The 24,763-nt window shown below is 31.8% G+C and overlaps 1 protein-coding gene across 5 annotated transcripts in view; it reads left to right on the top strand.

The window, feature by feature from the left end:
• The window catches only part of Osbpl8 (oxysterol binding protein like 8), a 159,830-nt gene that overhangs the window by 83,117 nt on the left and 51,950 nt on the right, over positions 1–24,763 (top strand). The window contains exon 1 of one of the 5 annotated variants that reach the window (XM_021729920.3): positions 17,867–18,026. The exons of the other annotated variants lie outside the window; for them this stretch is intronic. Within the exon in view, the coding sequence (XP_021585595.2) occupies positions 17,882–18,026 (145 nt within the window). The 5' untranslated portion in view covers positions 17,867–17,881. Of the gene's footprint in view, positions 1–17,866; positions 18,027–24,763 lie in introns of those variants that run through there. 5 annotated transcript variants of the gene reach the window in all.

Here is a 24,763-nt window from a genome sequence, read left to right on the forward strand (position 1 = left end):
TGACAGATGAACAAATATCCCTTGTTGTGGAAGACAGGGTTTTCTAGGCATCTCCTTGAACAAGCTGATTTTTTTTTTTTTTAGCCTGTTTGATACAAGGTTTTGTACCAGAGAGCAAAAACAAACCAATGATATTTTTAGCCCCTGCTGTCATGTGTTAAATTTGTAATTTGGTAGTGTAGGGAAAAGAAGTTGGGAAACTTTATAAGGAAACCTGAAAATCTACAAGTGAATCTTCAGTTCCAGTAAATGGCTGAGTCGATATTCAGAGAAAAGCTTCATAGTAAGAACATCAATATACTGGATAAAAAATGTTTTAAAACTTTATCTTACTGGCAGGTCAGATGTGACTTAAAACTAAAGGAATTAGTAGAAGGAGTGGAATTTTTTGAGAAACTGTGTCCCTAGAGATAGTGAGTTCTAGAGCCAGCTGTTGTCCTGACTGGTGTCTGCTAATTCTCAAAGGTCTAATAGCTTGGGTTTTAACAAGAGAAAAGAGTAAAAGACTAGTTCATTCATGATAGAAATATGGGTTGAAGAGGCTTGTCTCATGAAATTGGAAGTCCTAAAGGACATCATTCTTAATTAATTAGAAAATATGCCACTGAGGATGGCTGTGAAGTACTTGCCTATCTTGGCCTTGATTCTGGGCAGAGAATGAGGGGAGAGAGAAATCTTTGAGAAATCTTTTTTTTTTTTTTAATATTTATTTTTTTAGTTATAGGTGGACACAATATTTTTATTTTTATTTTTTTATGTGGTGCTGGGGATTGGACCAATTGCCTCATGTAAGCACTCTACCTCTGAGCCATAACCCCAGGCCCTCCTTGAGAAATATAAGCATAAGCTCACATCAATTTGGACTTAGGGACAGAATTCATACTATATTGTAGTATATAAACAACCCCAAGTTTAGTTAAAGATGATCTTGCGTTAAGTCTGAACAATTAGAAGAATCAACACAAATCCTTTTTTAGAAGAGAATATTTTAAATCCGGGCCTCAAAAGAATTGAGTATGAGCTCACAATTAAAATCAGTTAACAATTAAAACAAGAAGATACTATCTCTATTAGAATGACTAAGAGTCAGAACATTGACAACACTCAATGCTGAAAAGTATGTGGAAAAGTTAATAACAAACATAAGGTAACAAGCCCCCATCAGAGATTCCCACACCAACTCCTGCTCTCCAGATGTATGAAGTTTGCATAAACTATAATTGTCAGTTATAGAATGTGACTTGATGAGAGACAATATGAAAAGGGACAGTGCCAGGACCCTTTCAGAATTTATGAAAGACAACAAACCTGTGATTAAGGCAGCCCCACAATTCCCAAGTAGGGAATTAATTTTTAGATTTAATTAATTTTTAGAATTAATTTTTAGATTTAAAATTAATAGTCTCAGTGCTTGTATTTGATAGGAAGAATAAAAAGTGATGAATTAAGTACTTAACATAGAATAATAGAATAACAAAGTAGATGGAAGGAAATAATAAATATAAGAGAATAATTTATTTAAACAAAATAGGTAAGAGTTATCAGAAAGGACGACATTTGTTGTTACAAAGCTAATAAAATTATCAAACTTTTGTTAAGATTAAGGGGCAAAAAGGAAACATCAGGAATGAAAAGGGGAACACAACAAAAAAATACAAGTGGATGTTTTAAAAAATATTTTAAACTGCTTTAAGCCAATGAATTTGAAAAAGTTCGATGAAATGAACAAAGTCTTAAAAGAGATTACATCCCCAAACTGACTCATGAATAGAAAATCTGGTGATATTTAGGTCTTTAAAGTTATCTAATTAGTAATATAATTACATTTACAGAGATAATATGAGGGCTGGTTAGGTTTACAAACAAGTTTTACCAAACATTTAAGGAAAACATTCCAATCTTAACATTAATGGTTTTATTTCTCTGAAGTTGAATTGGATCTTTAATTGATGGTGTTTATAATCTCTCTTGGTTATTGTTGTACACTTTTTGTAGTTTGACTTCTCTGAAGTCAGGAATGTAGCCAGTGGGTGATGACATCTTAAAATTAATGAAATAGAGAAAGAAATGTTCCCCAAATGAAGTTTGCATGTGAAAAACAGATAAGGGCATTGCAAGAGAGAAAAATTATAAGACATTATTAGTCATGAACCTAGATGCAGAAAAATCTAACAAATTATTACCAAACTAAATCTGGCAAGATAAACATTGTACCATGTGGGCATTATTCCAGGAATGCAGGGTTGGGTTTGCTATTAGAATATCTGTAATTTTCACTTAACACTTTAGCAAATAAAAGAGAAGCCATGTCGTCATCCTACTAATAAAGAAAATGTATTTGAAGCTTTTAATGTCCTTTCATGATAAAAACTCTAAGCAAACTAAAAATAGAAAAGAACTTTTTTAACCTTGTGAAGTTAGAATCAGGAAAGTTTAAAAGGTTTGTAGTATGTACATGTCTTTTCAACATTATGCTTAAAATTTATCCAGTAAACATGGTAAGAAAATAAAAGTAAAAATAGAAATAAGGTTTTCTTTTTTTGTAGCCAGTATAATTGTTTATATAGACCTTTCCAATTGTCAGAAAAATTCTCAAAATTATGAAGATGTTATCATATATATGTTAAGTGCATATATAAGTGTGTACCAATGACAGATGGCTAGAAAATGAAATTCAAAAACTACCATTTAGAGGTTGTGGTTGTGGCTCAGCGGTAGAGTGCTCGTATGGCATGTGTGAGACCCTGGGTTCGATCCTCAGCACCACATAAAAATAAATAAAATAAAGGTATTATGTCCAGCTACCACTAAAAATATATTTAAAAACTACTACTTAAAGTAACAGAAAATGAGGTACACAGCAATCAATCTAACAGGAGATGTGAAATATATTTAGTAGGAAAGTATAACACTAAGATTATGTATTCTAAATAAAAAGGGAAAGATCATTTTTATAATAGGAAAATTTAATATTATTTGGATGTCACTTCTCAAATTGATTTTTTAGATTCAGTGTATTTTGAATCCTTATGTCAACAGGATATTGTTTCAAATTATTTGATAAGAACATCCTTAAATCTCTAGGGAAAGCAAAGGGCAAAGAAGAGTTAAGACACACTTGAAGAAGCAGAACCAGGCAAGGGTTGGGGTAAATACTTTCTTTTATCAATTATTTAGTACTTACTCTACTGCGTTAGTAAATAAGTCAGCAAACACTGCAAATGAAATAGACAAAGGAAGGACAACAGAGACTTAGAAACAGATTTAAGCATGCACACATGTAAATGGCAGCTTCAGAGCTACTTCAAATTCTTTTTCTTAAGTTGGTGGCAAGTATATAGTTGTAATGTCCCTTAAGAAGATTGTGTTAACAGATTTTTAAAAAATGTTATGTTTTTATCAAACTGAAAACTCTGATAACAGTGTAACAATTTTTTATCTGATTGATCTAGGAACTACAGGTTTATATAATTTACCACTTGAGGGGATTGTGGGTATAGGCAAGACGAAAAAAGTCGTTGTGCTTCAGGTGAAGTGATGATGTGAAGTTAGTTGGATATGTGGTTACAACTGTGAAATCTTTGTTAGACTCATTATCAGGAAATTTCTGGAGTGTGTCACCTGCTAATTTGTATTCTCCAAACTCTAAAGCGCCTAAGGTTGAATGGATTCTCTAGTGGAGAAGTAAAAAGATGCAAGCATTGGTATCAACTGGGAAAGGGAATAGAGAGATCAGTAGATACTTGAAATCCTAGTATAAGCAAAATTGTCTTACAACTTTATTTCCATACTTGGAGAAAAAATGCTGTAAGTTTACTTGGGTGCATTTGAATGGGTACTCTGAAGAATGGGATTTTCTTATTTTGTGTTTTTGAGAAATAGTTCCTGGAAAGAGTAGCAGTTTTGTCATTTTCCCTAATACAGGATTTGCACAGATTTCAGGTATTCCATCTTGAAACACAGATGTTTATATAAGTTTTGTGTTTGAGTTCCTTATTTACAAACCATGCTTTGAGCCAATTGGTGGTTAGGGTTTTTAGGCTCCCCTTTCTTCATTATCCTTGAGGTGTTGCTCATTATCTCCCTTCTCAGTACATACCCTATTGCTGCCTGGAATAATCTCTTTACTTTTTAATATTTTTTTGACTTTACTGTGGTATAATTGACAAATAGAAATTATATAGATATTGTTGTACAACTTGATGTTTTGATGTACATCTCCAATTGTGAAATTACCACCAAATCAAGTCAGTTAACATTTATGTCACCTGAAAGTTACCTTTTAAGTTTTTTTTTTTTTTGGTTTGTGTGCTGTGTATGATGAGAACATATATCTCCTCACAGAAAATCGCAAGTGTACAGTGTAGTATTGTTAACTACAATTGTCATGCTCTATGTAGATCTCCAGAACTTATTCATTTTGTATGATTTAAACTTTTTACACTTTGATGACTGTTTCCTCAACTCATCAACCTCTAGACACTTCTAACTCTATGCTTCTTGAATTCAATTGTTGTAGATTGTACGTATAAGAAAGATTAGGCAGTATTTGTCTTTCTCTATCAGGCTTATTTTGTTTTGCATGATGTCCTCTATGTTCATCCTTTTCTTGTATTGAATAATAATATAGTATACATGTGTACCACAGTTTTCTTATTCACTTTCTCTCAGTAGACCTTTTAGTTGTTTCTGTGTCTTGGCTATTGTAAATAATGTTGTAGTGAACAAGGGAGTGAAAATATCTGTTCAAACTATGGATTTGTTTTCTTTTGGATCTATACCCAGAAGTGAGATTCCTGGATCATATTGTTGTTCTATTTTTAATTTTTCAAGGAATTTCCAATAATGGCTTTGTTAATTTGCATTCCTATCAGCTGTGTGCAAGGGTCCTCTATTGTACACATTCTAGCCAAAAGTTCTCTCTTGTCTTAGATAATATATAAACTTAGACAAATAGCTATTCTAACAAGTAGTGGTTTTGATTTGCATTTCCCTGACAATTAGTGATGTTGGACATTGTTTTCATGTACTTCTTGGCCATTTGTATATCTTTCTTTTTGAGAAGTTCCTGTTTTGGTCCTTTGCATATTTTAAAATCAGATTATTAATTAATTTGCTGTTGAGTTCCTTATATAATATATTATATTATATATGGGTATTATTATTAAATTATATGGGTATTAAATTCCTTTATCAGATACATATTTTGTAAATATTTTTTCCATTCTTTCAGTTGCCTTTATACTCTTTTGATTGTTTCCTTTGTTATGCAGAAGCTTTTTAGTTGGATCTAATATTACCTCTTTTGTTGACTGTACTTTTAATGTCATATCTGAAAAGTCTATGACCAATATCAAGAGCTTTTCTCCTGTCTTCTTGTAGTAATCTTATGGTTTTGACTCTTACATTTAGGTCTTTATTTTGAGTTGAATTCTGCAGATGGTATGAGGTAAGGGTACAGTTTTAATCTTCTGCATGTTGGTTGTCCGTTTTCCAACCACTATTTATTGATGAGAATATCCTCTTTATGTGTTATTGGCACCCTTATTAAAGATCAGTTGACCTTAAATGTGTGGATTTTTTTCTGGGCTCTCTGTTCTGTTCCAATGGTCTGTATGTCTGTCTTTATGCTGATATCATATTGCTTTTGTTACTGTACCTTTTTTAAAAAAAAAAATTGATGGTACTAGGAATTGAATCCAGGGCCTCTCCATAATTATGCTACAGGCTCAGCTCTTTTATTATTTTTTAATTTAAGATAGTCTTGCTAAGTTGCCCAGGCAGGCCTTGAACTTGGGATTCTTGTGCCTTTGAAATAAGGAACTGTGGTACCTCCAGCTTTGCTCTTTGTTATTCTTGTTCATAATTACTGTGACTGTTCTTTTTTTTTTTTAATTATTAAATGTCTACTGTGACTATTCTGACTTTTTGTGACTTCATATGAATTTTTTGATTCTTTTTTGTATTTCTTTAAAGAACACCTTTGGGATTTAAATAAATATTTAAATTTAAGTAAAAATTTATTTAAATAAAAATATTGTTAAATATTTTTTCTTTTTATTGCTGTTGTATATGGAGTGATTTTTCTGATTTCTTTTTGTATAGTTCATTGTTTATGTAGAGAAACACTACTGATTTTTGTATCCTGCAACTTTATGAATTTTTTAGTTCTAACAAAGTTTTTTGTTGTGGTGGTGGTAGTTATTGAGTCTTGATTTTTCTACATATATGATCTTGTCATCTGCAAACAGATAATTGTATTTCTTTCTTTACAATTTGGATGCCTTTTATTTCTTTTTCTTGTCCAATTGTTCCTGCTAGGACTTCTAGTTCTGTGTTGAATTGGAATGGTGAGAATGGGTATTGTTACCTTGTACTGAATTTTAGAGAAAATGCTTTCAGTTTTTTCTTCATCATTTATAATGTTACCAGTGGAAATTTTATATATGTCTTTGTTGAGGTACGTTCTTTTTTTTTTTTTTTTTTTTCTTTTTTAAGTTTCTTAAGTTTATTTTTTGTCTGAAAGTCTTACATGTTATTGAATTCAGTAATATATTTTGAAGCAAATAACAATGGTAAAGATCCAAAAACAAAGTTTTGGGGATGAACCAAAGTATGGGCTGAGACTCTAAAAATATAAAATGATTTGCTCTGGTCCAGAAAGGTCAGGCCAGAGAGATGCCCAGGAGACAGAAGTAAATTTCAGCAATGATCACAGTTTGGAGGTACGTTCTTCCAGCACCTATTTTGTGAGTGTTTATCATGAATGAATGTTGTGTTTTATCAATGCTTTTTCACTTATTTGGATGATTATGTGGTTTCTATATTTAACTTTATTAATGTGGTATATCATATCTGCTGATTTGTATATGTTGAACCATCTTTACTTCCCAGGGAAAAACCCACTTGATTATGTTGAATGATCCTTTTAATATGCTGTTGAGTTCAGTTCAAAAGTTTTAAGGTTTTTTGCATCTGCGTTCAACATGATGTTGGCCTGTAGAGTGTATAGAGTCTTTGTCTGGCTTTGGTATTAGGGTGATGCTTGCCTTATAACAAGTGTTAGAAACTATTCCTTCTTCTGATTTTTGGGAGAATTTAATAAAGATTGATACTAATTTTTCTTGGAATTTCTGGTAGAATTCATCTGGGAAGCCATCTGTTCTCCCCTTTCTTCTTGGGAGGCATTTGATTACTGATTCAGTCTCCTTATGTATTGGTCTGTTTAGACTTTGAATTTCTTCCTGACTCAGTTTGGTAGGTTTATATTTCTAAGATTTTGTCTTTTTCTTCTAGATTATATAGTTTCTTGGTGTATAATTGTTCATAATGATCCCTTATACCTTTTATTTCTGAGGCATGAGAAATAAAATGTCTCCATTCATTTTGGATTTTTGAGTCCTTTCTCTTTAAACTGAGCTTTTATTAAATTTTACTTTAAAATAATCTGAACTCATGGTTTTGATTTCTGTCTGTTGTTTTACTGTTCTCTACTTCATTTATTTGTGCTTTAGTTATTATTTCCTTGCTCTTGCTAATTCTGAATTTTGGTTTTTTTCCTAGTTTCTTGAGGTATAAAGATGTGCCATTATCTAGATTTTTAAAATTACTAACATCTCTCATACTATTGGCTTTTACTAAATCCCACAAGTTTTGGTAGGTTGTATTTTTGTGTTTCTTAAATTCCCCTTTAAGTTTTCTTTGATCATTGATTCAGGAGTATGCTATTTAGTTTATACATACTTTGGATTTTCTGGGTTTTACTGGTTTTATTCCTTTGAGGTCACAAAAATATTCCTGATATGATTTTGCTCTTAAATTTTTTAGAACTTTTTGTTACCCAATGTATGATCCATTCTGAAGAATGTTCTGTGTACATTTGGGAATAATGCATATTTTTTCCACCATTGGGTAGAAAATTCTGCAGATGTTGGTTAGGTCTATTAGGTCAATAATGTTTAATTTTGCTGTTTCCTTTTGATGTTCTGTCTGGATGACCTGTCCACTACAGATAGTAACAAATTGAAGTTTCCTAATACTATTGTACTACCTGTTCTCTCTTTTGATTTGCCTTTCTTTACTTTGTATATTTATGTGCTTTGATGTCGGGTACATAGATATGTATAATTTTTCTCTTTTCCTTTTGAATTGACCATTTTATAATTATATAATGACATTCTTTGCCTCAAGTGTACTCACTGTTGTTCTCTTTTGGTTAGTATTTGCAAAGACTATCTTTCTCCACCTCTTCACTTTGAGCCTATGCATGCTCTTAAGTTTAAAGTGAGTTTCTTGTAGGCAGCATATAGTTGGGTCTTGTTTTTAACCCATTCATCCACTGTTTCTTTTGATTAGGGAGTTTGGTCCATTTACCTTTAAAGTAATTATTGGTGAGTAAAGACTTATTCTACTTGTTCTTGCCATTTTTCTTGATTGATGTCTATGTGTTTTGTATTTCCATTATTCCTCTTATCTTGAATTTCTCTGTGGTTTGATTTTTTTTAGGTGATATGGTTTGATTCTTTTATTGTTAATTTTATTTATTTTTAAAATGTTTTTACTAAATTATAGTTATGCATAATAGTGGGTTCATTTTGACATAATCATATGTGCATTGAATATAATTTGCCACATTTCAGTTTGTGGTATTTCCTCTTTCCCTTCTCCCTCCCCCTTTTAGCCTTCTACTCTACTGGTCTTCTATTTATTTTTAGTTTCTTTCTGTTGGTGATATACATAAATGTGGAATTCACTTTGGTATATTTATTTATATATGCATATAACATAGTTTGGTCATATTCATTCTGTGCTTCCTGTTTTTTCCCATCCATCTTTCCTCCCACTCCAATCCCTTCCTCTCCTCCACTGATCTCCCTTATATTTTCATTGAAATTGCCCCCACCCCCCTTTTCCCCTTATTTTACTCTAGCTTTGGCACATGAAAGAAGACATTTAACCTTTGACTGGCTTATTTCACTTAGAATGATGTTCTCCAATTCTATCCATTTGGCAGCAAATGCCATAATTTCATGATTCTTTTATCTGTTATATGTGTATTGAACATTATTTTTGTGACTACTGTTGAGTTCACATAAACAAAACAGTCTCTGTATCAAGTTGGTTACAGGTATTTCGCACTTCATTCTCTGCCATACTGTACATAATTGATGCCTGATTTTACTTCTTTCGATATTTTTTATTAACAAATTTATATGATTATAATTGTTTGAATTCTCTTCTAATGTGCATACTAGCTTTAAAAATTATTTATATACTATCATTATAGTATAAAATGATATATATAAATGTTTGTCTTAATATTTGCTTTTACCATTCAGATTGATATTTTCATATGCTTTCATGCTCTTTTGGTGTGTATTTTTATTTTAACTTGAACAACTCCTTTTAGCAAGTCTTATAAGGCAGATATAATGATGATGAACTCCCATGTTTGTTTTTCTGTGAAAGTATTTATCTTTTCTTCATTTTTACAGCACAATTTTGGTTGGCAGATTTTCCTTTAGTATTTTGAACATAGCACTGTACTTTCTACTGGTCTGCAAATTTCTGTTGAAAAATCTGCTTATAATTCATATAGAAACCCCATTGTGTATGACAAGTTGCTTTCTCTTACCACTTTCAAAATTTCTTTAACTCTTAATAACCTAATACATTGTGTCTCAATGAAGCTTTCTTTATATTTAGTGTAGTTGGAGTTCTTTGGACTATGGATATCCATTCTTCAGAATGGAAAGTTTTCTACTCTTTTTTACAAAGCCTTTCTTCCTGTTTCTCTTTCAGCGCACTTTCTGAGCCTCTCATAAGCCTTATGATTATCCAGAAGTCCTCTATGCTTTCTTCACTCTTTTTCATTATTTTATTATTGTTATTCTTCTCTGGCTGATTTCAGATGACCTGTTCATAAGTTCACTGTATTATCGAATCTGTTGTTGAGGCTCTCTTGAATTTTTCATTTCAGTTATTATATTCTTTAGCTCTAGAATTTCTGAGTCTTTTTAATGTTTTGTCCTTTAAAAAATTCTCATTTTGTTCATGTATTATGTTTCAGATTTTGTTAGGTTTTCTATCTGTGTTTTTATGCAGTTCATTGAGTTTAAGAAGATCATTTGAATTCCTTGCCAAACAGTTCATGTGTATCACTTCTTCAGGATTAGTTCCTATAGTTTTGTTTGTTTCCTTTGTGTTGTCATGTTTCTCTGATTCTTTGTGACCCGTGTAGATTCATATTGAAGTCTCCATTTGAAGGAGCAAATTTATCTTGCTGTATTTATAGGCTGGATTTGTCAGGTAAAGACTTTCTCTTGCCATTTTCCTTGACTTGTGGGACTGTCCTTGCCATGTGATCAAACAAGTTTGGAGCTAAGTCATTTAGCTGTTGCTGGATCCACAGTTAAGTCTGCATTTGGCAGGCCTGTTACCTGGGACACAGGTGGGCATGATTCCTACCAATTTCCTGTTAGGCAAGACTGCCACTGGAACTGTGATTGAGCCAGACTGGAGGCATGTCACAGGACTGCTTCCAGGGTTTCGGTTGGTTCTGCAGTTGATTGATATTTTACCAGGGGTAAGATGAGTTTAGTTCCTTCTGAATCTCCAGTTGAGTGACTAGGCAGACTGACTGTGGTAGAGAGGGACTGGAGGTGGTTCACAGGATAGTTTCAGGATCTGCAGTTGGGTCTAAGATCAGCAAACCTCTTATCAAGAGTGCCAGTGGGCTTAGGTTCTTCCAAGTTTATCCTTGGGAAGACAGAACTGCCTGGAGAAGCTAGAACCAGGTCACAAGCAGGTCTTTCCTGTTGCATTCCTGGGAAGACAGGATTGCCTAGTGAGGCTAGAACCAAGTCACAAGCAGGTACCCTCTTTTTAAATCCTTTATCTTTAAGTGTCACCTTACCAAACAAAATGCTTGATGTTAGCATCATGTTGTCTGGCTTAGAAAGAAGAGGGAAAGGGGCTGGGGTGGTGGCTCAGTGGTAGAGTGCTTGCCTCACATGTGTGAGGCACTGGGTTCAATTCTCAGCACCACATATAAATAATGAATAAAATAAAGGTCCATCAACACTAAAAAATATTTTAAAAAAAGAAAGGAGAGGGAAAGTAAAGATTATTTCTATGGCTGGAGTTTTACTCTTGACTCTTACTCATTTACTATATGATCTTGACCATGTGTCTGTCAGCCTTATTAACCAGAATATTACTCCTTTTGTATATCACATTGTTGTTTGAATCTATTGAGAACACATGTGAAAAGACTTATGAAATGATATTATTTACTATATAATTGTGAGACAGTATTTTGCTGGTTATATTTATAGGTTCCATTTGTTTAGCACATTTTCAGTTAAGTAGATTTTTTTTGTGAACAGTTTTAGAAACCTTTAGCACCTCATTTAATGTTTACTTTATGGGAATAGAATCTCTTAAGTTTCATTTAACTTTTAATAAGTATGTACTCACATATATTAGAAATGCAATGAGAGCAGAAACTAAGGACTAATATGTTCATAGCTCTCATTTTTGTGTAACATAGTTCCTAATTATGTTACTAGCACATAGTAGATACTCATTTTTATTGAATAAATTACTTTATGTATAGATAAATGAAATTATAATGAATAATGTACTGGCTTATACTTCTTATAATGAATACAGATATGTGGACAAGAATGCTACCTACTCTAAAATTATTTTAAGCCATTATTTTTATTTTATATGTGCATTTGCATGGGCTTTTATGTTGAGAACATATTTAAGTGCTGATAATGGAGAAGCAGAACAGAGATATTTTCTGAGAAAATATAGGATAGTAAGATTGTTTTCTATGATTTTCAATATTGATATTCATCAATGAGATTTTACTAACCATAGCTAAGAAACTACTTAGCTCTATTAGAGGATGGAACTTGATAGAAGGCTTTATTGGTGCTTCGAGTTGTATAAAATATTTTTGAAGCCTACACTTATTTTCTTATGTACATGAATCAAAATGCATTCTGTTGTCATGTGTAATTAATTAGAAGAAATAAAAAAAAGAGAAAAGATAACATATAAGACTCTAATAATCTTTTAATTCTATTTTAATCTAATATATTTTCTCATGAGCATGTCTTTGGTACTTCATAGAATTTAAATGGGGTTTCCACCTACCAAATTAGATTATTTCAAGATATCAGCCATTCATTCTTTTTAAAAATAGAAGTGGTCTAGAATTTGCCAACCAACCCATTATTGCTCTAAAATACAGAGAGATGCCTTTTCTCTAACAGATGCCTAACTTTAGCTATCTAGCAAGAGAAATTAAGGGATAGACGCCTTTTCTGGGTCTATAGCAGAGTCTAGAGTATCTTTTAAAGATGACTTTTCATCGTATTTTCCTCTGTGCAAATGTCTACCATTTTAATATGGAAGGAGCTAGTAGATGAGAGATAATATATGTAGTTGTTCTCATCAGTAGCATAGTAGAAATAAAATTTTATAATTTTTTTAAATATCAGGGAATTCAAAAGAAACTTACTGTTTAGTAGGCTTTTTCAACATGTATTGTTTGAGTCAGTTTTTTCATCACTGTGACCAAAAGACTTGCCGAACAACTTTAGAGAAGGAAAAGTTTATTTAGTGTTTATAGTTACAGAGATCTCGGGCCATAAATGGCTAGCTTCATTGCTCTGGGCCCTGAGGGGGGGAAGAAAGAGAAAGAGGAGGGAGGGAGGAAGGTTGGGGGGGTGGGGGGAGAGAGAGACAGGCGGACACACAGAGAACATGCAGGTGAGTGCAGCCAGGGACAAACCAAAGGTATACAACTAGTTATCTACTCCTTCAGTCACACCCTACCTGTATATAGTTAACACCCAGTTAATCCACTCAAATGGATTAATGTACTGATTAGGTTAAGGCTCTTGTAACCCAATTATTTCACCTCTAAACTTTCTTGCATGGTCTCTTACATGTACTTTCAGGGGATACTGCATTCAAGTGAGAATGAGAGCTGTCTCAAGAGTGAGCGCTAGAAAAACCTGACTTGGGCTTGGGGTCCAATATTCATAGGAGGACTGTATCAGGGACCAGACTGGAGGTGGAATCAAGGATGGAACTGCACAATTTCACACCAGTTTTCCCTGGGCTTATGAATTTTTCTCATTTTACAAGGGCATGTTGCTCAAGATTTACAACTATGCTTTTTACATCTCAGTGGCCTATGGGTATTTCCTTTAAGATTCAGTATTTCTCTTTATCCTGAATCTTTATATCATGATCACCATAATATAGTTTTCTTTGAATTAAATTAGCTATTCAAGAATGTAATTTACTACTTCATTGCGTTTTACATTTTTAAGACATTTTATATCGTTTTGATACTATATATATATATATGTATATATACATAAACAGATTTTGTGTGTGTGTATGTGTGTGTGTGTGTGTGTGTGTGTATACACACACTTATAATTTTAACCTGATAATGATATGGCATATAGGTGGGACAGGTAGTAGATAATAATTGAAAAAGACTTAGGACCGAGAACTTTCCTAACTTTTTATATTATTTTCACTGCTTATATGAAAGTGATGCTTTTTGAGTTTACCAAGTAGTTTCACCAAATATTTTGAGTTTATGAAATATTTTTAAGTCTTTAACTAAAGAATATTAATGGAAGCTTTGTGAAAATTTTATAAATATGGATTCCTCTTTGACTTAAATCACATTTACTTAACTATCATTCAGACAAAGAAGGAAAGATAAAAGTTCTTTGAATTTTCAGATGACGAAAAGCCAGTAATCCCATCTTAGAGAAGAGTACAGATAATTGGTTTGAGTTAGGTTTACGTGAGGAATGGAAGAAAGGAGGTGGAAACAGGTGGCTAATGGAGATGGCAAAATAAATCCTGCTTATTATGTCATGTTATTTAGTAATATTTTGTTTTTCCTGCCTGCCTTCTTTCTTTGAACTATTGAATTAAGAACCTAGACATAGTAATATCATGCATCAGGCAACTATTTAACAATTTTGTTTTAAGAAAAAGAAATTTACATCTGTATATACTGTGAAGTGAAATGTTTTATACATATTGAAGAGTGCATAAAATATATTTGTGGTATATAAAATAATAAAACCAATACTTATATACCCTCACACTCCCCAGGTTAGGAAGAGATCATTGCTAGTACTTTAGAAGTCCTCATAGGTACCTACTATTCCCCATTCTATTATGTCTCCTGATTGCCCAGTGTAGCCACATTTCTCACTTTTGTGTGAATTTTCTTGCCTTTTTTTCTAATAATGTTATTGTATATGCATGTTTAAACTATTTGTATTTATTTTGAAAAACAGAGTAGTGTTCAAAGAAAAACTAGCAAATTTAACAGCTTATTTGAGCAAGAATAATTTATACATTGTGCAGCACTCAGAACCAGGAGATTCAGAGATCTCTGCACTATAAAAAGGGCAGTGAATGTTAAAAACACAACTTGGAAGTAAAGCACAAAGTAGCTTCATTGGTTACAGCTAGGTTTTTTCCTTATTTGACCATAATCTGATCAGTTCATTCACTTGTGATTGATTGAAGCTTAGCTGCTTTTATCATCTTGTCTGAGATCTGGCTGTTAGAAAAATTAGATTCCTGGTTAGGTTTCCATTCATTTACAAACTAAAGTTGTAATTCATTATGTAGGAGTTCAGAGTATACTTATTTAATTTAACTGTAAAAAGTACAAACCTAGTTGAGTGAGGAAAAGGGAATAATACTGCCTGAAGGTAAGCAGAATGTAATCTCTGAGTTCTAGTGTGGCTTTTTCTTTGAGAGTTTAAGAAAACCGTTGTTGAAATGGTTGAGCAAGATCATTACTAATGAGTTCTGGGAAACACAGGGTTTATCATTAGTTGTGGTGTAGGTATGGCAAGAATATGGTTAGAAGGGGTATTTTCTGCTTTTAAGTTCAGTGTCTTATGAGGAATATGTGAAAAGTAGGACACTTCATTGTATTGGAAGTATTCCCAGCTGATCCAAACACAAGGACAAGGGGAAAGAGAAGAAACTCAGCATACAGTCAGACAAGCCAAGGTCAGAGAAGAACCTGGGCAAAGCTGACCCAAGCAGTTTGTGTGAAAAACATTGTGCAGTGGCAGGGGGTTTTTGGTGATAACAGATTTTTTTTTTTATATTGGGTGTCCTATTGCTATATCCCCTGCATTTTTGATTTACTGTCATTTTTTGATAGGCTCTATCTCATCTGGAGTCCTGTGACAGAAGTAAGCCCTATAGGAAATTGTTTAAGTAAATATTTTCGCTTTTCTTCCAACAAGATTGAATATGGTTGAAGACATCACATATCATAGATACATGGGAGATAGTTAATTCATCTTGAACAATGAATGTCTTAGTACATTAGGCTTAATCCTATTTTAGAATCCTATGTGAGAAGAGTGTTCTAGTAAATTTTTAAAAAATATACATGGAAAGTAAAATTTTGATATTGGAGGTATCTGAAATATCTTTATTTTATCATAGGAATGTAATTGATGGCTTCATTGGGTTGGGAATTCTAAGTTAGAAGTTATTCTTCTTCAGATTTTGAAGGCATTGCTTATATTTTTGGACTTCTAAAGTATTATTGTTCACACCAATAATCTGACTTAAGATCCAGAGGAACTTGATGCTATGAATTATGTGCAGAAGGATTATTTGGGTCAAATAGGATTGGTTTTCAATTTTTGTCACCACTAGTTTGTAATTTGGTATTCTGGTAACCACAAGACCATGACTATTTGTTAATCAGGTCTTCAGTGTCTATTTGTGTTGCTGGTGTATTCTTTTTCTGGGTAAATACTTTTGTGCTATATACCCATTATGTTATATTCCTTTCCTATGGCATTAACATTAGGAGAGAACACATTAGTAGAATATCTTCATTTTGCCATTTTAACTTGGAGCATTTCTGAATACACTTTATGTGTATTCTTTGACTTAATCATCATAATACTCCTAAACTATAGGTAATGTTATTAGCATTTTAAATAAGGAAACAGATTGAGAGAAATAAATAAATAGCTATAATGCATCCAGCTAGAATTGAATATTGACAGTTTAATTTCAAATCCCATTCAGCCATTATTCAATAAGGCATTTTATGTTGTTATACACCTTATTCCTTGAAAGGCAAACACCACTGTGTATATTAATTATGATTATTTCTATGATGTAATTTATATTTTATGATATGGAAAAAGCAAAAACAAAACTCAAACCTGTCTCAGTTATGGGTATTAACCATGAATTTAATTTTCACTTTGTTTTTTAAATACTTTGGTCAAGAAAAAAAGTATCATAGCACAAAAAATATTGAATAGTTGTTGTTTATTTACTTTAGTCCATTATAGTAAAGAGAAATAGTCTTAGATTATTTGAGATCATATTAAGTGGAGTATGAGTAGAGAACCAGACTTGAAGTAAATGCACAGTATGGAAGAAAGTGAGATTTTTCTGGTTAAGTCCCTATAAAAATAAATGAGTAAGTTGTAACTGAATACATTGTTTTCCAGCTGAGTGGGTGGATTTCTAGGTTGAAAGTAAGAATTATGATCTGAAAAATAAATTCAAAACATATAAAGAGAACAATTTTCTAAAGCTTTTAAAATTAAAAATAAGGTAGGATAAGGTAAATGGATTTTAATAAAATTAGAAAAGATTTCCTTGGAATTTTTAGAATCAAGTGAAACTTGAAACTTCAGCATATAGTCTTTATCATTAGAGAGTATAGGGTATCGTGGAAATAGGAAAGTATTAGATTTAATGACTTTGGGGGAGGAGGTGTCATTACTAATCAGTGTTTTGTTTTGTTTGTTTGTTTTGCAATAGGTAAGAATAAATGATGCCAGAGTGGACATCAATTAATTTTTTAAAAATGTGTTTATTTTCTAATTAGTTTTAGCTGTGGTAAAGAAAGGTATTTCCATTTGTTACTGTGATGATAAAGGTGTTCTTCTTTTAATTGAGTGTTTTAAATGGAAAAAAAAACCTCTTTGGTAGACTATCTATTTTGAAAAATTTGAATATAATTAATTAAAGAGGAACTGTAGGCAGCCCTGGTCTGTTTCAAGGGAGCAAGTATTGGAGCATACAGCATTATTATGGTGTCATTTTTAATCTTCTGTGTTGATTGGTTTGCATTAACACTGTCTCAGTGATTCATATGTCCCTGCCAGAGGTAAAACTTACATGTTTATTCTCTGCTTTAAGCTGCTGGAATTCATAAAAATTGTTCTTGAAAGAATATCTTTCCTTATGAATTCTTAATCATGGCTGAGGCATACAGTGGATTAGATATAAATCTAGAGGCTTTGGGAAAAATAAAAAGTGTTATGTTGATATCCATTTTTGAAGTAAGCAAAAACTGGAAAGGAAAGAGTCTGAAGAGGAGGGAAGTGTGGCTGGATACTACAAAAACATAATAGAAGGGATAAAAGACTTGTCTTTTTGAGAAAAGAAGAGAAACTGTCTTTATTACTTCATCCTGAATCACTGAGTATTGATCTTGCTTTGTTTTTCTAAAGCAGCAATTTAGTGCAGGGCGTTACTCTTTTGATAAAAAGGTAAAACATTAGTGGAATAACCTACTTAAAAATCGGTTTATTTTTAAAAAAAATCAGCAGCATGGCTTGATGCCTTTCCTGTCGTCTCATTCTCTGTTTATTGCTGATTTGACAGTCTCTAGTCCTTCTCCTTTGCTGTTAAATGTGTGTGTCCTTTGTTTGTGCTGGTGGGTTTTGCTATATTTGAATGTGAGAGAAAAGCCTGTCTTTGCCATATTGATCTAATTAGCCTTCTGGTTGAGCACGTATACATTAAGTAGACCTTCTAAACCATGAAAGAAGAGAACTCACAACAACGTAGATTTTCTTCATGTACTGGGGTTTCACCCGTTTTATTTCCTCCTCGAATTGATGGCCGAAAGCTTGTCCGGAATGCTTCATTTGGAGGATACAATGAACTTTCTCCTTCGTTGCCAGGTTTGTTTGTTTAATCTTGCATTCTTGTCTTAATTTCTTGCAGACTTTTCATTGAAATGAACCAGGCATTTTAACATCTTAAAGCTGTTTGATTTAAACAAAACAATTCTATAGCACAAGATCAGGTTTCAGTAATTGCTTCTATATGGCTTTGCTTTTCCATATTTTCTCCTATAGTCAGTCTCTTCAGTTAAAACTTGAGAACTGATGATTCAGTAAAGTAGGCATCTTGAGTGTTTATAGCATATTTTTTTGCTTTAATTACAGAAGCAAATATTATGACCCTTTGATAAGATAAAAACCTTTTTGAATTTGAGATAAATGCAAAATTCTATAAATAAACAAATTGCACTGACGTATGTTAAATGATATTTAACATTGACGTTTGACCATTCTTTTTTTGCAGTATAGTAACTATAATTGATGTTTAGGATAAGCTTTAATCTTACTTCTTTATTACTTTAATCTTTTATTTCAATTCCTTGATTAAAAGGAAATTTTACCCAAGTACAATTTTCAAAATATATTATTCTTGTTGTTAGACGTTTTTGTGTCTTACTAGTTTTTAAAGAAAATATTCCTATTTTTAGGGTAATATTAATTTTGGGTAATATTTATGAGGTATATGACGGCTATGTTTAGACATTAAATAATTGATCAGTGAAACGTAGACATAAATCTTTTATTTGAAAAAGATTTATTGTAAATAGTATTTCCTTTTAATTTTAAATGTAAATAATCTTATGTTTTTATTTCAGATTTTTAAACTGCTACATAACTATATCTACTCTTTTAAGATATTTTTCTTTTAAAATGAAAATATTTTTAATATTCATAGAAATATTGGCTAAAACCATGCCTTCTTAACCATTTTATGTCTTTATTCTGATACACATTTTTAAATTTGAATTAAATTTCATGTTTTCACATTAGTCTTTATTCTTGGCCTTTTGTGAATATTCATGCCCATAGGTAGTGTATACATTCTTGAGATAGTGAAACATCTAATACAGTGTTCACCTGGCAATTAAATAAATTATTGTAAATTCATTGATTTCATTTTCTTTTCTAACAGTGTTTTCCAAAAGAATTAGAAACCATAGTACTGAATTGTAGTAAGTAGCATAATCTTTAAGCAGCATTCATAATCCCTATTGAATCTTCTTAGCATAACATGGTTACTATCATACTTCATTCTTATGTTCTCAAATGGAGTAAAATTTAGAATTTGCCTTTATTTAGAAATGGACTTAAAAACTTAAGGTATTGAAATTCTTAAATTTGTTAAATACTGCCTTTTTTACACTTTTGTCCCTGTCTTTTTGATTGTATTTTTTAAGCCAACAAGCTTGCTAGAACTCCTTGTTTGCTGACCTTCATGCTACACATCTACTTAAGTATTGAGAAATAATCATATGACATTGATAGACAACATAAAACTTTACTTTTTCAAAGTTTGATGTTTATTTAATTAGATAATTAAGAATTATCAGTTTTTCTTGTCAAAGAATATATTTAAGATCAATTTAATGCGTTTACTTTGTTTTAATAGAAGGCAAAATGTTTTTTCCTAATTCTTTGTACATTTTTTGTTAAAAAAATTTTTTTGTACTTGTAGGTGGAACAATACCTTCGTTTTATTTATTTATCTTTATGTGGTGTTGAGGATGGAATCCAGAGCCTCACATGTGCTAGGCAAGCGCTCTATCACTGAGTTATATAGACCCCAACCCCCTAGTTCTTAAAATAGAGAAAATAAGATTGATAGGAATGATTCCATATTATCTATAAAATAACTGTGATTGAAAGCTCTTTAACATAGCTCTTTACTTTATCAGGTAAGCAGATTGAAATTAAGTACTTCAGAAAAGTGATTTTTTGTTATGCATTTAGTTAGTTAAAAGTAAAAGAAAGATTCTTCTCAGATTTCATTGTTGTTGAAAGTTTTTAGATGCCTTTCTTTTTATCTGAGGTCACTAGAGAAAGAACAGAGGGTGATTCTACATTAGTGAAATTTAAAGATAAATTTGTCTTATCAAATTGAGCACAGCACTTTTTGCTTTTTTGTATTTTAGTTTTCATAGGAAAGTTTCTTTCTTTCCATCTCTTACTTCTTCCTCAAGAAATATATTGGTTTAGCCTTCATTAATCTCAGCTGTTATTTCTAGATATGCTCATTGTGCCAGTCTCTAGAATAGTATCTAAGAATTAGAATAAATAAACTTTGAGCAAAGAAATCAACTATAAACAAATGCAGATTTTTTTTTACTATAAATTCTTTTTTTTAGTATAGCTTGACTTCTTAGAGACATTTTTTGTACAATTTTCTTGTTTCTGTGTTCAGTATAGTTAATATTAATGTAGCAATTCTGCATTTATTTTGTGGATATCCATTCTGCATTTGTAGATATCTAATATAAAATCTCATTTTAACAAGACTGATAAAATTTGCTTTATTGTATCTTAATATTAGTGAACCAGATTTAATTGAGATATTTAAAAAGGTGGCCTCTTGTCACTGATCGTAGTACTTGTATTATGTGACTAAATTAAAAGAGCAGAATTCTAATTTATTTAGGAATAATATTACATTGTATTAGCAAGGGAAAGTAAGCCTTGTGTATTAGAATTTTTTTTCTTATAGTGCATACAACAAGACTCTTTCTTTATTTAAAAATATAAAAAATAACTATCATTATTTTTTGGTACTGGAAATGGCACCCAGGGCCTTGTACATGCTGAGCAAATTGTATCTAGTGCTGATTTATACCCCTAGTCCTTATTTTACTTTCTTTTGAGACTCAGCCTCATGAGTAGTTGGGATTACAGGTGTGCACCAATGTACTAGCTCAAATTTCAGTCTTAAAAACTCTTAGAAAACTAGAAGGAATGAACTTTTTTACAATTTCTGTATAAATATGTATACCTAAGTCATGTATATATCAATATTCATATGGAAAATATACAGAAAACAAGATTAAATATAATGATGAAATGCTGATCAGTTTCCTTTTTGATTAGGAACAAGACAAGAATGTTAATGATCACCATATCTTGTGTATTAGAATTTTTTTTCTTATAGTGCATACAACAAGACTCTTTCTTTATTTAAAAATATAAAAAATAACTATCATATATTTTTTTTTAAATTCCATGTAATCAGTAACAAACAGACATCCAGGTGTTTTTTTTTTTTTTTTTAAGTATGATAGATCTGAGAGTTCTTCTCAGTTGTAAAATTAAAATAGCCAGTTAATATTTTAGAAAGTGTTCAACACCATTAATAATCAGGAACATGACTTTGGGTTTTGAGAGGCATCATGACATTGTGGAAACATCGTGAATTTTAAAGTTAGACCTAAGTTGAACCAACTCTGCTACTGTCACTTGTTGACAGTAGTCAGCTTGCTTAATTTCTGTGAGCTTTAGGTTTTTAACTTTTTTTTTCCAGCTATATAATAGTCAATATTGTACTAGGTTCTCAGTGAAACAGAATAGAGAAACCAGAAATTAACCTACATACATAAGAATACTTAACACATGAAAAGATAGCACTGCAGACCAGTGAATAAAAGACATTCTTTTTAATAAATGGGAGAGGGTCAATTTGCTATCTAAATGGGAAGAAAGTGAAATTTTACCTCTGTATTACACCATACTCAAGGGTTAGTTCCAGGTGAATCATAGACCTAAATGTAAACCAAAACTACATTATTGGAAAATGTCTTATTGAACATAGACTTAGGAAAGAATTTCTTAAAACACCAAGGCATTACCCATTAAAGAAAGAGATGGCTGAATTTATCAGTAGTAAAATTAAGAGCTCTTTGCAAAAGAAACCATATAGCATATAGAGAAACAAGCCATAGAGAGATTTTTGCAACAAATAAAGTTAGCCAAGGACCAGTACTGATAATATATTTTTTTTTAAATTCCATGTAATCAGTAACAAACAGACATCCAGGTGTTTTTTTTTTTTTTTAAGTATGATAGATCTGAGAGTTCTTCTCAGTTGTAAAATTAAAATAGCCAGTTAATATTTTAGAAAGTGTTCAACACCATTAATAATCAGGAACATGGAAATTGATTGTCGATAAATTACACATCCATCATATTGGCAAAAAAATATTAAAAATTTGTAGCATACTGATGTTATCATGAATGTGTAGAAAGGAGAACTTTTATACATTTAAATAATTTGAAATCACTAAAATTGAAGATATACCAGTATATAATTCAGAAATTCTGCTTCTAGGTTTAAATCTTAAAAAGAAACTCATGAATATGTGTACTTGTTATATTTCCAAGAATATTCAGCCCTGTTGTTCATAAAAGGGAAAAACTAGCAACAACCCTAGCATCTATTAATGGCTGAATGGATAAATAGCAGGATAGCTATGTAGTACAATTTGCAATTAGCAGTGAAAATTAATTAAATACCTGCTGTGACATGCTAGCAAATAACTGCGAAAGCCATGATACTTTTGAGGAGAATGGACTGTGATCAAGAATTGATCTGGGGAAGATCTTATGGGATGTTAGCAGTTCTGTATTTTTTTGATTTGGGTGGTGGTTATAAAAGTATTCCTTCTATTTTTTTAATTATACATTTTTGTCTTATTCATTTTTCTAAAGGTGTGCTATATTTTCAATTAAAAAAACTTTTAGAAGAAAACTGGAGTTCATTTTTATTAATTTTTTTATCAGTTGGTAAAATTTTTGAGTTTGAAAAGATAAATAATATTGAGACTCTCTTTTTTTTTTTTTTAAATTGGCATACAACATATAATGCAGTAAATACTGGAGTACAAATATGTGGGAAGTGTGGTGTATCTCAGAGAAGAGAAAGCTGCCTGTGTATACGTAATAAGCAGGACCTTCCAGAAGTGACTTTGGGTTTTGAGAGGCATCATGACATTGTGGAAACATCGTGAATTTTAAAGTTAGACCTAAGTTGAACCAACTCTGCTACTGTCACTTGTTGACAGTAGTCAGCTTGCTTAATTTCTGTGAGCTTTAGGTTTTTAACTTTTTTTTTCCAGCTATATAATATGGTTAATTTTTTTTCATGTGATGTTATGGTATAGATTAGAAGAAAGAGGCTGGAATATAGTTTAGTGGTAGATTGCTTGCCTGGCATACATGAGGCTCTGAGTTCAATCCCGAACACTATGAAAGAGATTGCAGGGAATATAAGAAAAAAGTGTAAGTAAGGCATCTAGCATAGTATTTTATAAGAGTTCCCACAAGTGGATATTGGCTACTTTATTGTTTTCATTAATATTATAGTGTTAATTACCAGTAAACTTGTCCTTATTATTAATAAACTAATCAGAAATTAGCCAGGTGTAGAATAAGTTAAAGAGATCTAAACTAAGTGAGAATGGATGTCAAAGCAGGGAAAGTGTAATTAACTAGAAGATTAGGGAAGGTATATATTTCATGTTTTTTTTTTATTTCCACATAAAATATGGTTAAGTGTGTGCTTTTAAAATTTTCAGTCGTGCATAGAGATGTATAATTACTTAAAGATTCTCGGAAAGTTCCCTCATGTCCCTTCCAGTCAGTATCTCCTGCAACAAAGGTGGATCTCTTTCTCTATGCCACAGATTAGGCTTGTAAATGGAATCATATGGTACTTTTTTTTTTTTGATGGTGATAAGTGGCTTCTTTCACTCAATGTTATGTCTGTTGTTTTTTGTTTTTCTTTTTCATTACTGTGTAGTATCTTATTGTATGAACATACTGTAATGTATTCATTTATTCTACTATTAATAACCATTTGAATCAGTTCCAGATTTTGAATAGTATAAAAAAAGCAGCTGTTAACCTTGTACTTCTCTCTTGATGGATATACATGCTAATTTCTGTTGGCTGTATCTAGGATTTGAATTTCTATGTGTTAAAATATATGAACACTCAGCTTTAGTGAAGGGAAAGTGAGGAAGGAGAAACAGGTAAACAAGATGGAGACCAGGCAGAGATACACTAGAGAATTTATTTGTCAGAGCTGACAAATAAAGGCCATCTCTCTATAGTGGAGAGAGGGGCAAAACAGGCTTGAGTTCCAGGACTTTTACAGGGCAGGCTCAAGAATCAGATCCTGGCGGGTCCTAAGCCGGTGGTTAGGGGTTGGGTTGGTATAAGGGAGTGGAGCCTTTCTCAGAAACACCCTTGGGCAGGAAAGCAAAACTTTTTCCTCAAAATGGTGGTTTTCACTTAGGATGGCTGTCCAGATGCTAAGCAAGGATCTTACATTTAGTAGATACTGTCAGGTAGTTTTCCAGAGTGATTTATGCCACTTTCTACTCCTGCCATTTATGAGTAGGATTCCAGTTACTCCACATTCTCATCCATACTAGAATGGCTTTAGTTCTTTTAATTTTAATTTTGATAGGAATGTTGTTTCTGTCTCATTTGTGGGAAGGGAGAGAATACTTAGAAAAGAATTTGCCACCCCAAATCATTAAAAGTAAATTTGGTAAAACTTGTAATCCTAAACTGTTCTTCATTATTGATAGTGTTCAATAATACATACTTCAGGATTTTGTCCACAAATGTAACTACTCTAAAGGAGTAAAGTAATACCTTAAAATATATTTTAAACTAATTCTGAATTCTCACACATTGTAGAAAATAAATAAAAGCTCAAGATATATTTTGACAGAGCTCCTTTGGCTTCTTATAAATGTATTTTCATGACTGACTTAAGGTAAAGATATTTTACAGACTTATAG

This window comes from Ictidomys tridecemlineatus, chromosome 6, assembly GCF_052094955.1.
Source record: "Ictidomys tridecemlineatus isolate mIctTri1 chromosome 6, mIctTri1.hap1, whole genome shotgun sequence".
Lineage (NCBI taxonomy): Eukaryota > Metazoa > Chordata > Mammalia > Rodentia > Sciuridae > Ictidomys > Ictidomys tridecemlineatus.